At 45.4% G+C, this 13,789-nt stretch overlaps 1 protein-coding gene across 3 annotated transcripts in view; it reads right to left on the bottom strand.

The window, feature by feature from the left end:
• Window positions 1–1,340: 1,340 nt before the first annotated feature.
• Window positions 1,341–13,789, bottom strand: part of LOC149328705 (uncharacterized) — a 53,153-nt gene continuing 40,704 nt past the window's right edge. For all 3 annotated transcript variants that reach the window (XM_089559659.1, XM_089559660.1, XM_089559658.1), the window contains 3 exons: window positions 11,660–11,980; window positions 8,651–8,707; window positions 1,341–7,609 (listed from right to left, as the gene is read on the bottom strand). In XM_089559659.1, the coding sequence (XP_089415785.1) occupies window positions 7,310–7,609; window positions 8,651–8,707; window positions 11,660–11,980 (678 nt within the window). In that variant the 3' untranslated portion in view covers window positions 1,341–7,309. The remainder of the gene's footprint in view (window positions 7,610–8,650; window positions 8,708–11,659; window positions 11,981–13,789) is intronic.

Genomic DNA, 13,789 nt, shown 5'->3' with positions numbered 1-13,789 from the left:
CAGATGCAGACGGTCCGCGCTAGATGGCCACCAAACTATGGCTGACGGCGACCTGAGCGCTCCACTCGGTGGCCAAGGCTTGAATGTCCGGGTCGCGTGTTCGCCAAATGCAGCCGGTACAGCCAGCGATGACAGCGCCGCCCACCGGCAGGTAGCAGCCACCATTAAGGCTGGTTATAAATATTCGTTCAGAACGACGGCTTGACATCGCCGCTATGGCGCAGTGGATTAGAGGCACGTGTTGCGTATGGAAGGTCGGCCGTTCGACTCCGCTCTCTGTACTGTAATTTTATTGTTTTTTTAATTTAATTTTTTTCCCTTTTAGGTCGCAAATCGTGATGCTTAGTGGCATATAACACCGTTTAAGATTTTCAAAACATTTTCTGCATACTTTTACACAAATTATTCACAGCGCTGGCATATCAGTTTTGAATTTAAACTAAATATTACATGGTTAGTAACAATAGGTTGGTATAGACTTTTAAGCATTATTTAGGGAATAATTATCCCTTTTAGGTAAGCCGTTGTGACAATCTTCAGTCACCGTGATCAATTCACCGTGGTTTCAAGCCTTGTGGCTGTACAGGCTGCAGTTGGCGAATACGCGTCCGGGTCAAACGCTTACTGGATACATGAAGGAAAACATAGAAGGCCCCGGCAATACGAGCTGTGCTGCAGGAAATGCTGTGGAAGTCACGTGCCTTATACGAAAAGGAGCGCTGGGATTCTTTGGTAGAGCAAGTTCAACCCAAGGGGAGGTATAAAAAAAGGCCCCCCCCCACACCCCAAGCAAGAAATTTTGCACACGAAAACCACGCTGAACTCCACTTTTTTTTTTTAAAAAAAAAGGCCTAGAAATATGTGGTTCAAATGGAGCTGCCCCCTTGAAGAGAAACCCATAAATTCGCCCCAGGCTCAACCACTCAGCTGGAAAGAAGTGGGAGAGGTTCGGTGCAGTAATCAGTGCCCCAAACTGCGTGGGTGTTGCCAAAGCAATGTTAATGTGTCTCTTGGCTCCCTAGTATGTGGCTGACATAATGGAGTCCTTATTTCTGACATCAAAACCAGTGGCGCAAAGGCCTAAATTGTTTCCTTCCTTCATGAATGGAGTGCTATTCGAACCAGATGGAATCTGACAAACAAGGTGGAATACCATTACGCCTAATTAAGAGTTCTAGAGTTACCACTAGTACTTGTACTCTCTGCAGGTCCCATTTGTAAGAGTTGAAAACCCAACTAGTTCCAAATAGCAATGAAAAAATGTTGCTGAGCTTCGTTAATGAAGTTCAATGGAAAACACACCATGCACAGCATGCAAAAAACTTGCAAAAACACAAATATTTCGAATTCTACCTCCTTTATTCCTCTTTCATGGTTTAATGCTTGAATTAAAACTAATTCAGGAAATGAGGGGAGGGCATAGGAAAGGGGATAAAAGGTAGGGATGAGAGGTGGTGGTGAAGATGTGCACACATGATTAAGGAGGAAGTTCGTATCAAGAATCATCACGCCATTGGGCAATAAGCTGGCACCATGCCACCCTACACCCACAGTACAAGTATCACAGAAGGTTCGAGTCGCACACCTGTGCAAGTCCAAGTGGTACATGTACTACAACCGAAATGAGTGAGAATTTATCCCAAAAAACGTGAAAAAAAAAACTCGATTGGAAGACAAAAGTCAGGCGCTCACTCAGTCGCAAACAAGCAGTCTTATTTAGGCATCTGCACTCCCAGCCATTTCTTCCTAACTTTCACGAAAAAATGACTAACCACATTAACCATACATGTTGAAAAAAAAGTATCTACATATTCACAATTATGCACACTACAAAATCTCAATTACAAAACATGAGAAAGTCCTGTACATTGCTTCGAGGTTCACCAGAAAAATAATGGTGACTGACATTGGCAACAAAGAAAAACCCTTTTGAGTAGAATTTCAAAAACACTAGTACACTAAAAAAACAATTGTAAACTCAACAATGACCCAGCAATCTTGTGCTAAGCCTGCTCCAGCTAGCTGCCGAGCATAAATATGCAATGTTTGACAATTGGAAATAAGTTAACAATCCTATATATAAAATACGGCTGCAAGAGCAGTCAGCCTGAATAAAACTGCTTGCTTTGCACTGCTGTATGCCTGTTTAACTATGCACAGCCAAACAAATGAAAGCACACCAAAAGAATAACCACACAAAGCACTTAGAATTGTCTGCAAGCGCTTCCCTTAAGAACAACACATACATATCTAACAAACATTTCTCAAAATAACGCAAACACAGAAAACATCAACAAGGCCACAGTAGAAGACGGTCAATTCTGCACCAGCAAGACGGCACTTTTGGGTGACGACAGGAAATCAGTGTCTGTTGCTTACAGTAAAGGCTACGAAAGAAAACAGAAAAGGAGTCAAATGCCACTGGTAATGAAGAACAGGCAGGAGAAATTCTTTCCCAGGTTGTGTTGTCAATAATGCATACGTGACCAAACTCCAGCAAAAGCTACAATCACGGGCAACAATAGCTGTTGCAGTTCTATTCAATGCACATTAACTTCCAACATGAAGATGCACAAAAGGCACAGTACCTAGTCTAGAATTTCCACGTCAGTTTTCTGTGCATGTGAATCATTTCAAACCTATCACTGCACCCAAGCTGCCTGTGCCTTTGGCAACAGCTAAGAGCAGCCAAAAGTCTGGCATCTGGGAAGAGTACTTTGCACATGCTTTGTATTATACTAACTGTCCTTAGCAAAAAAAGAAAGAGCATAAGCACAGGCAATGACTGCCTCCCACAAACTGGAACTCATTGTTTCAACTTCCTCAGTCTTCAACGGACGATATACCGTATAAACGCGTGTAAGGGCCGTACTTTTTTTGCGAGATTCGGGGGCCAATTTTTGGGGTACGGCCCATACACGCGACGTACAAAACAAAAAATTTTTTAAAAGCAAAAACACACCAATCAGGGAATGAGCGGCATTTATTCTACGTTCAATCGTCACTCGCGGAGTATTTCGACTCTGAGCTGGTGCTGTGCCCTGGTGCACGCTCATCCCAAAGAAGCCGCGCAGCATGTCCGCTGTCAACGCAGTCATTGCTCCGCATTTCCATCACATAGTAGAGCAGCTCTTCTTGCAGTTCGGGAAACTCGCACGGCTCGCCTCGGAAAGCGCACTTTTTGCAGCTTGTGTTTCTCAATGCACCCTTCTGATAGCACGATCATCGCACGCACTTCTCAGCCACGTCGAATTCCCTGTCCGCCGCACACTTGCCGTGTACGAGAGCTAACTCCCAGCCGTGTAGCTGATAAGGCTAACACGCCATAAAAGGCTCCAGCTGGCGATACTGATGCCGATGTAGATAGCGGGAAGACGCGGGAAAAAAAAAATTGACGATGATGATGGCTGCGGCCTTGTGCGCCATCCATGGACAGTTTTTGGAAGCTCTTGTGCGCGTGCTTGGCCTCTACGATCAAGCGCGCCGTTGTTCGCAGTAGCGGAGCTGATCGCGGAGGCCACGGCGCGTGCATTTAGAAGGCTATACCCGCCTGGGTCATGGAAAGTTCGGGTGCGGCCCTTACACGGATTTATTTTTTTTTTACACATTTCCTTCGGGAAAACGGGGTGCGGCCCTTACACGTGTTTATACGGTAGATGTCAGGATAACAGTCACGCTGGCTTGCAGCAGCATTGCGGAACAATGAAATCCTACCAAGGTAGTACAATTCCAACTCGGAAATCAGAGGAATGATGCAACAAGCAGTCTTGCATCATATCAAACCACAAGCACCTGCAGGTCAAACGACAAGAGGCAGACATTCTTTTTGGACCACGTTATTGCAGGGCTGCGTCAGACATGAGGACCTAGCAAGAGTGGCTGTTTTGTGGCTAGAAAATTTCAAAACATGCCCGCTGCTCTCCAAATGTGAAGGCAAAAAAATGCAGGCAGTCCTTTCCGGCTTTTTTTTCCCCCCAGAAAATAGGGACAAGCCAAGGTTGCGCTCTTCTCCATTTTCATGGACCCTGAGCCCGTTCCTCCAGGCCATGCTCTCATGAAAGCCCCTCGTCGTTGGCTATGCACAACGGACTTCATGTTTTACCTGGAAGCTTAGCAAACATCAGCATAAGGCACAAGAAAACTTTTTCTCACATAAGGGTAAGACAACAATATAGGCATAAGATTCCATCTGGTCCTCAATCAACAGTGAACATCGGCACCATAATGAGCTATTCCATGCGAAGTTTCGCTAGACAAGAAAAAAAAATGTTCGCAGGTGCTCTTAAATAAAATGAAGACTCCACACACACAGTACTGTCAACCTGCATCTGGAAAGTTATGCACCCAACTCAAAACACCAACTGACTGCGCCTAAGGAACTGACCAGCTTTTACTATGGCCATGCAGAAACTGGACTATACTTGACACAACAGAGTAAGCATATGCTATGGCAACCCTATCGAAAAACACAAATCATTTTCTGTCATCACGACAGATTTTCCTGTAGTATCTTGGAACCAGACAACAGAAAGTCTTCCAGTAACAAGATCTTCTGTCGTAACGACAGAGTCTGTTCTGTCACAACAGGCATCGCAATACAGAAAAAATCTGTCGTAGCGACAGGACAACAAAAAATTGTGTTGTATATTGGGACAGGCTCTGTTGAGCAGTCTCCTGTCGTAATGACAGAGTCTGTTCTGTCGCAACAGACAACTTCGCAAAACTACAAAAAATCTGTCGTAGCGACAGACGACAGACAATTGTGTCGTATGTTGGGACAGGCTCTGTTGAGCCGTCTCCTGTCATAACGACAGAGTCTGTTCTGTCGCAACAGACAACTTCGCAAAACTACAAAAAAATCTGTTGTAGCGACAGACGACAGAAAATTGTGTCGTATGTTGGGACAGGCTCTGTTGAGCCGTCTCCTGTCATAACGACAGAGTCTGTTCTGTCGCAACAGACAACTTTGCAAAACTACAAAAAAAATCTGTTGTAGCGACAGACAACAGAAAGTTGTGTCGTATGTTGGGACAGGCTCTGTTGAGCCGTCTCCTCTCATAACGAGAGTCTGTTCTGTCGCAACAGACAACTTCGCAAAACTACAAAAAAATCTGTCGTAGCGACAGACGACAGAAAATTGTGTCGTATATTGGGACAGGCTCTGTTGAGCAGTCTCCTGTCGTAACGACAGAGTCTGTTCTGTCGCAACAGACAACTTCGCAAAACTACAAAAAAATCTGTCGTAGCGACAGACGACAGAAAATTGTGTCGTATGTTGGGACAGGCTCTGTCGTGTTTTTCGAGGAAGAACTTCGAATGTTAGCTCACAAGATGACGACACTCTTCGCGTCTTTAATGTGTTAAACTAACGATCTCTAGTCACGAAGACAGACACAAACAAACGAACAAAAAAACCCGACAACTGAAGAGAGACAAACACAGTGTACACAGAGTGAAGTAAAAAACAGCCAGGGACAAGAAAAACCCGCTAACATTAAAAGTCAAGCACACAAAACGCATAACGCCAAACATAAAAATGGTCGTACAACTATTAGACATCCTTACTTTGGTGACAAAAAACATCGCTGCTACAAACAGTCCACTAATAAGGGTTAGTGGCAAATCCCGGAAACAAGTGGATAAAGCAGGCAACAAGCCTGCACCATGTTGAATGTATCGCCGTAACTTCTGGCTGAAAAGAACTTATTCAGGCCAAAGTAGTGAAATAAATTAATAAAACTCTGTGGATAATATTCTTTTTTTTTTTAGATTTGCAACATGCAGCGAGACCGAAGCACTACGATCTCTTGTGTGAGTAGATTATGGATAACAAAAGATATGCAGAAATATAGAGCTCTTTGCAACATTCAAAAAAAAAATCCAGGCCATCCCTCTAGAAGACATCCTAGGTGCTGGCAACCAGCACATTTTTTTTACACATTAGAAAAAAATGTAGAGAAAGAACTGTAGAGCAACCATTGTCCAGTAGTCATTTTAGGCATATATTGCACAGGTAAACATATCTATCTACACAGTAAACTGTCACAAGGGGAGTGGCTTGAATAAAGACTTCAGCACAGTCAAGGCACTCATTTTGGATGGATCTTAACACGAATTCATATTCGGCAAAAAAAATCACACGCACATTCAAGTACGGCAATGCAGATTTCCTGAATTTAACGGCCTAGTCGGTAGCAGTTTTAGTCACGCCTTTCACCACCTGATTCAAGTCTTGGTGTTATTTGACACATAAAAAAGATCTACTAGACGAAAAAAAATACAAGGCAGCAACAATTTGCTCTGCCGACATAACGAAAAGCACCCCATTCAGGCAAAGCTAGAACATAGTTCTGGAAACTGGACATATCTGCAAGAATGTTGCTTCAACAGTGAAGAATGACTTAGTTTTACCATTTCAGTAACAATCAGCTGTGAAAGAAAAAACAGCGCTAAAGCTGTGTACCGATCGAAAGTGCTAAGGTTAGTTAAGAAACAGGTCTCACAGCCAGCACTACCAACCACACAACTGAACTTATGTAGAGAGAAAAGTTGCGGCTTTCTAACATCGTAAGGTTAGCATGCTGCACTGAAAACCAAGAAATAAGAAAGATATAAAAAGATAGAGAACAGATTAGAAGGAAATACCAGCGAGTGTGCCCTGTCCAACACCACACCAAAACTAGTGACAGTGGAGCGGAGGTGAAGCTACAGTTTAGCAACTTGGTTCTGCGCACGCTGCTCACTTCCGAATTCACTCCTGACGGAAAATAACTGAAGCAAGCAACTGGACCCCTCGTCACGTGAAAACGTCACTAACACCATCCTCAACCACTAATGCCACCTACATTGGTTAGATACTAGTACTGGCAGTGCTCAGTGCGTAACTGATGTCAGAACAGTTTCCAGTTAAAGCATAACGCTCTTGAATTAACTGCACACTTACCACGCTGGCCCAGAATAATGCCAAACTTCTTCATGACAGTAGCTAGTTGCAACAACTGCTGCACTTGAAAAACTTCTTCATGACAGTAACTAGTTGCAACAACTGCTGCTCTTGAAAAACTTCTTCATGGCAGTAACTAGTTGCAACTGCTGCTCTTGAAAAAGGGTGCACTATTCTAACTCGAGAAAGTGTGTGAAAGAGAAAGAAGAAAAAAATAGTGAGTGAGAGAAAAACAGACAAACAAAAAAGAATACTACATGTACAGTTCTGGGCGGAGCGTTACTCGCGGCGGAGAGGTCTTGCGTTGACAGCCGCCGCCACAGATCGAAGTCGCGCCTCGCCGCCGTCACGTGTTGGCAGCCCCGGTCACGCGTCAAAGTTGCGCACGACGCGCTGTATCCGGCGGCGGCACACGGGGCACGGCTGGTTGTGCTTCTGCAGTCGCACCGCGCACTTGTAGCAGCTGAGACGGTGACTAGTCCGGCCGTGCACCAGGATGCCACACTTGGGGCGCACCAGGCAGATGGTGCACAGGTCGGAGGCACTGACCGACAACGAAACGCCCTCTCCCCCTGACCTGTCCGTGCTACAACCCGGCTGGGACCAGTCGTCGGTGAGCTCCTGGCTCCCGCCACTGCTGGCCGTCTGACTGCTGTCGCCTTGCGGCTGCAACCAAACCACGGAGACCGACCCCCGTTTACTGGGGAACCTCGCTGAAGCCACCACACAATGCATTGCAGGAGAACCCCGCTACAGCAAACTCGGTTATAGTAAAAACTGTGGTATAGTGTATGAAGCTGAAGACAGTACATTTCTTTTCCCATTAAAGTAAGCATTTCCCCCCCCCCCAAAGAAACGACCATAGTAAGGAGCGTCTGGCTGTGGCCATATTTTATAAAACCAATACTTCTTGCTTAGTAAGCAGCCAGAGAGCATAGTCAGAACCCAGCCATGACCAACAAGTGATATAGAAAACATTTTTGCTGGACCGAGCTACTTTGCCACAGAAGGGTTCTACAGTATGCTGGTGAGAAAGAACAACTGATACAGGCCTGGAGTTGACGTTGCAATGCCCAGGCACTCAAAGTGTTGAATAAAAGCTACGAGCTTCCAAATTTTCAATGGCCCTTACTAATGGCCCATTAAAAATAAAAGTGGGATACTATGAAAAAGATGGTTATAATCTAACGACATTTAACTAACTTTCATAATCTGAGTTACAAAGGGCAAAAAAAAAAAAGCTAGATTCGTAAAACTGCTCCATCTCCTGCCACAGAAACCTTAGGCCATTATGTAATTAGGATTAGCTCTTGCATGCACCGATCTTCAGTTAGGGCCTGCTCTATCTCTTGGCAACTTATCCAATGGCCATAGTCATATGATCATATGGTTATACTGCCATAGCTTGGGCCATACCACCATGCAGTTGTTCATTTTAACCTTGGGAAGCACTGAAGGTCATTGCCGATGTGCCTACTGTCTCAAACCAAATGTCAAGGTCAGGTACCCAATGGTCATAGCTTGGGCCGTACCACCGCAGTCAAGTTTGGTTTGACCTTGTGAGGCACTGAAGGTCATTGCCTCATCCACATCGAAATCTGAAGTTGTACACCAAGAAGTAGAGCTCTCGCTCAAAAATAAAAAAATAAATAAAAGGAACGCGGAAACTGAGAGTGGAAAAACAAAAAGGGACACTACTGTACTCACTGCTAGCATTTCCGATCCACTTGGGTCACTGAAGCTTTCTTGAGAACCTCCCGAGTTCTGCAACAGGATGGAACATCGCCTAAGTGCCACGCCATGCTTGTTTTCAGCTAACATGTGCCACGTAAGACTATGGACGGCACAACCAAAGTGGCAGCGTGGTAAAGTATGTTTCCTCTGACAAGAAAAGCTAGGCCCAGCAATACGCACCCGTATCGTGCCTACAGACAAAGATTTCCCTTACTGTGCCGCCCCGATCACTTGTACAAAGAATGGATCACAGAAGTGAAACCATGCTGTCAACCTGCTTGTCACAAAAGTCTTGGCATATGCCATTCTTTTTTCCATAAAGCTTCGCTTTTGCTGGAATCGGCACCCTTGAAAGATAACTCACCGGAGTGGACTCACTCCAGACCAGTGGACAATTTAGTTCCTTTCGAGCAAGACATTGCCCAGAAGGTTCTGGACAATTCAGTTCAGGGTTCCTAAGCAACACTGACTGTAATCCCTGTTTGGCGTGTATCTTTAGTTGAGAATAAGGAACTGAGTGTCGAGCATATGCTTTAATTAATTCTCCAGTACTGCCCCTCCAAGCAAAACAAAGATGGCAGGACTCTGCAGCAGACATCCATTGCTGGCACATGTAACTAAACAATGTTGACTGCTTTGTGCAGGACTCTTAGCAAGTCAGTGCACAGAGACTGATTCCCCCCTCCAAATAAATTATGGGTCACCAGGCTGCCAAATCTCCCAATATGCTTCTGAAGGGCAGAAAGTCCGGCATATAGGCTGGAACTTGACGTTGAAATAGTGAAAAAAAAAAGACAATGGCCAAAGAACAGACAAGACAACATAGCGCTGACTATCAACAGATTGCTATATTAAGAGAGAACACACTGTCTGAGAAAGGCAGAAATAACAATTTTTTTAATTCATTATTTCCAACTTTCTCATACACGTGTGCTTCCAGAGTGCTAAGTCTAAGTCTTTTCCTCTCTGTCCATCATCTTTTCAGGGCCACTGCACCAATGTCAAGTTCCAACCAACTTGCCGAAGCTTTGGTCCTTCAAAAGCATAGGAGCAAATTTTACCCCTTGAGTACAGTAAAACCTCGTTACAAGAGACACGCAAGCGACCCGAGAGAGATGTCTCTTATAACCAAAAATAAAAAAAAAACACTGAGGAGTTGGACTAGATAAGTTCATCCACGCTGAATACATCGTCGGGGCTGTAACCGTGAAATAGCTAAAGAGAAAGTTGACGATCTCTCGATGAGGACACGCAGTCTGTGATACGGCAATTTCGGTGCAGCGAGACAGTAATTGCAACTACGTGATGTGTGACATGAATCGAGGCAAGGGAATGAAATGTGCAGCGCATACTAATTGGTATGATGTCGGCCGCAATGGTTGAGCGTATGTGGGTTGTGTCTCCTAAATAGCGAAGAATTTACTCTAGGGACCCAAAAAATTCAGGGGGGCAGTTTGTTGACCTACAGTGCGGTGCAACCTGAAGGTGGTGACCTAAAGTGCAGCAACACCGCGCCTTAAGCGCGGTGTTGCCGCTTGTGTCACTGATGTGCTGTTACGATGTTAAGCTTCGCCGCTAAGAGTGAAACGCGACAGCATCTTGCAACGCTGCCAGGGAGTCCACAGAACGCCATCGCCCATTCGGTTCTACACCTTGCTGGTCAGTAAACTGGTTTTTCAGGAAAGGAAATGTATCTGTCTCTCATACCTTGGTGGACACCTGAACCTCGCCTTAACAGGAAGGGAGGAAGATGGGAGTGAACGAAGACACCGTATTCACTAGATGCGCCTTTGTTCATTCCAAACCATCGAGCTGGCATGGTGGAGTGGTTAGCATGCTCATCTCGCACTCTGGAGACTGGGGTTTGATTCCCGAGCTCGACCAATTTCCTAATCGGTTTTATTTATTTATCTGGCCAGACTAGAAAGGTTAATTAGGCTAATTGGGTGATTAAGCAATTAACTAACATCATTCCCTTACTTGGAGCTTCACTATACGATCCCTTTAATTGGTTGCATGGCTACTAGCCAAAGTACAATTGGCCCCGTTTGAAATCTGCGCACTGTGACGCCACAACCGTTTCTTTCAATTGAGAAGCGTGACATCTCTGTCGACAACTCCTGCTTACAATGATGAGGCATTAAAGACTTCCGCCTTAAGGGGGGATGAGGGTCTTGAAAACTTTTTTTTTATTTGTTAACATATCTTTCTGAAACTTAGCATTTGGGTGTATCATTGAATGCTGATTTTGATATGCATTTAGATTTCAAATATCTCAGCTGGAAGGAAATATATGGCAAAATAAAATATCCTAATTAGGTCATTTCTTATGGGCCTTTTCAGTAATTTATCAGCTAAATAAACATTTTTAAAGAATAAGCAGACATTTGCGAAGGCCCAAAGCACATCCTAAAGCTAACAGAATGTCTACAAACTAATTTTGTTAATCATAAATAAACAACAAAGTTGGAAAGAAAAAATGACGTGGCAGTAATTAGCCCACACTTGGCCTAATTGCTCATGTATCATGTTTAAAGGAAAAAAGAAAGCTTTAGCATGTGCTTTGGGTCTGCAAATGTCTACTTATTCTTAAAAAATCATTCTTTAACTGATAACTTACTATAAAAGCCCGTAAGAAATTACCTAATTTGAATGTTATTTTGAGATAAATTTTCTTCCAGGTAAGATATTTGAAATCTAAATGCATATTTGAAATCAGCATTCTATGATACACCTGCGTGCTAAGTTTCAACAAGTTATGTCGAAAAATAAAAAACAAGTTTTCAAGACCCTCATCCCCCCTTAAAAAGTCCTCAGTAACCAAGTGTCTCTTGTAGTGTCTCCTGGATGCGATGTTGTTAACCTGGCGAACATAGGAAAACCAACCGAACCACTTTCAAATGTCTCTTACAACCAAGTGTCTCTTGTAACGAGATTTTCCTGTATCTATCTCTCCAGAACGGCTCCCCCGACATCGCTCACCGATTCGGTGTTGCTGCTCCCCGAGTGTGATGCCTCGGTCTTCTCGGAACACGACCCCGGACGGCTCTCCTCACCGGCGCTGTTCAGCTGGTGCCGACTTTCAAGCTGCGCGCTGCCGCTTTGGTGGCTCGCGTGAGTCCTGTTCATCTGACGGCTGGTGCGACGCTGGGCTCGCCGGCGCTTCTTTTGGGGCGGGTGACGCTCCGTCCGGTCGGGCAACCATCCGAAGCGCCCCTTCCAGCAGGCCGTGCAGTAGCGCTGAACGGCCGACAGGCCATGGGGCTCGCACCGAAGGCCACACAGCCGGCACTTCCACAAGTCCTGGGCGGCACATGGCGGGGCAAAACAAAGAGGGGAAAAAAAAAGGTTGGTTTATGGGGTTTAACGTCCCAAAGCGACTCAGGCCATGAGAGACGCCGTAGTGGAGGGCTCCGGAAATTTCGACCACCTGGGGTTCTTTAACGTGCACTGACATCGCACAGCACACGGGCCTCTAGAATTTCGCCTCCAAAGAAATTCCAGCCGCCGTGGCCGGGATCGAACCCGCGTCTTTCGGGTCAGCAGCCGAGCGCCGTAACCACTGAGCCACCGCGGCGGCCAAAGGGAAAAAAAAAAAAGAATTTACAAAGCACACAAGCAAACCGCATAACTCTTACGGCAGCAGAAGCTGTGGGTTTTGCCGCACAATGTCCTTGTAAAATGATACGAGACTTCGGGAGTGTAACATTCCAGTGATGCACGAGGGACACCGTACTAGAGGACACCGGATAATTTTCGTCTACCTGGCATTCTTTGACGTGCGCAGACATTGCAGCACATGGGCACCTTCACCACTTTAATAACAATAATCGGTTTTTGAGGAAAGGAAATGGCACAGTATCTGTCTCACATATCTCGGCGGACACCTGGACCCCGCCGGGCACCTGAACCGCGCCGTGTGGGAAGGGAGGAAGGTGGGAGTGAAACAAGTGAGATGCCATGGTGATCTCCGGAATAATTTTAACCACCTGAGGATCTTTAAAGTGCACTGACATCGCATAGCACACGGACGCCTCTTGCGTTTCGCCTCCATGGAAACGCGGCCGCCGCCGCCTGGTTCGGACCCGGGTACTCTTGCTCAGTAGATGAGCGCCTTAACCACTGAGCCACCGCACTGATATTGCAGAGCTCAATTCTTATAATCTGAGGCACTACCTTTTCATTTCCGCCACAATCTCATGACACATTTTGGTCAGTGTTCGGTCCCTTTAAGCCTGACAACAGTCATTTTTGCCAACAATCGACAGACAAATTTGCCACTTTGATAACATTTTTGGTGACAATTAATTTAGCGGTTAAAGAACCCTGGGTGGTCACATAAATCCTGTCATCCCCCTACATTACCTCTGTTTCTCAACAGTCTTTCGTACCTTCTCCATCCCTACCCTCAAGGTCCAGTTGCATCCACCATGAATAAGACCGTTACTGCACCTTTTCTCGACGTCACAGCTATTTCTCCTTCATTCCTTCTAGACAGGGTCGCTGATGGTCGCTTTGCGTTGCTTGAAGGCAGCGCCATAACGGCGGGAAAGAGAAGCTTTCAGAACAAATAAGTTAATATATATGCTGTATTTTTTCATTGTGTAAATAAAACGACATGCAAACTGTTGCAGTTACCAATTCCTACTTAGAAAATGCGAACAATGATGCAAATATTTTTTTATAATGCAGACATGTTCAATCGAAGCCAGGTCTATCCACACAGGAAGACCAAAATAGCAAACCTGTTTGTGGAGATCAGTAGTTTGAACCTCCCGCACTTTCTGACGTCACTTGACGCGCACTCGCTAAGCCTAGCAGCCCTGTAAACAAGGAAGCAATCTGAAAACATGGCGCGTTTTATCGTTAAAATTCTGTTGTTAAGGCAACTTCAGCCAAAGCGAAAGCCTCGTGCGCCTTTAGTTTGCCATCAGCACGAGCCACAGAGTGGCAGCAACGACGAATCGGTGCTGAAGCGAGAGCGCCAGCTTTGATGGGCGCCGCCATGTTGACCCAACATAAAGCGGCTTTGGGGCTCACGCTATTTCGCCGATTTAGCGCTAGCGTCGCCCGCTCACCCAAGGGGCGTTAGCGTTCTGCGCATGTGCAGTA

Source organism: Amblyomma mixtum, chromosome 9 (genome assembly GCF_055824585.1).
Source record: "Amblyomma mixtum isolate Tamu chromosome 9, ASM5582458v1, whole genome shotgun sequence".
Classification (NCBI taxonomy): Eukaryota; Metazoa; Arthropoda; class Arachnida; order Ixodida; family Ixodidae; genus Amblyomma; species Amblyomma mixtum.
The sequence above is the reverse complement of the archived record's forward strand: the minus strand, read 5'-3'. Positions and strand labels throughout refer to the sequence as shown.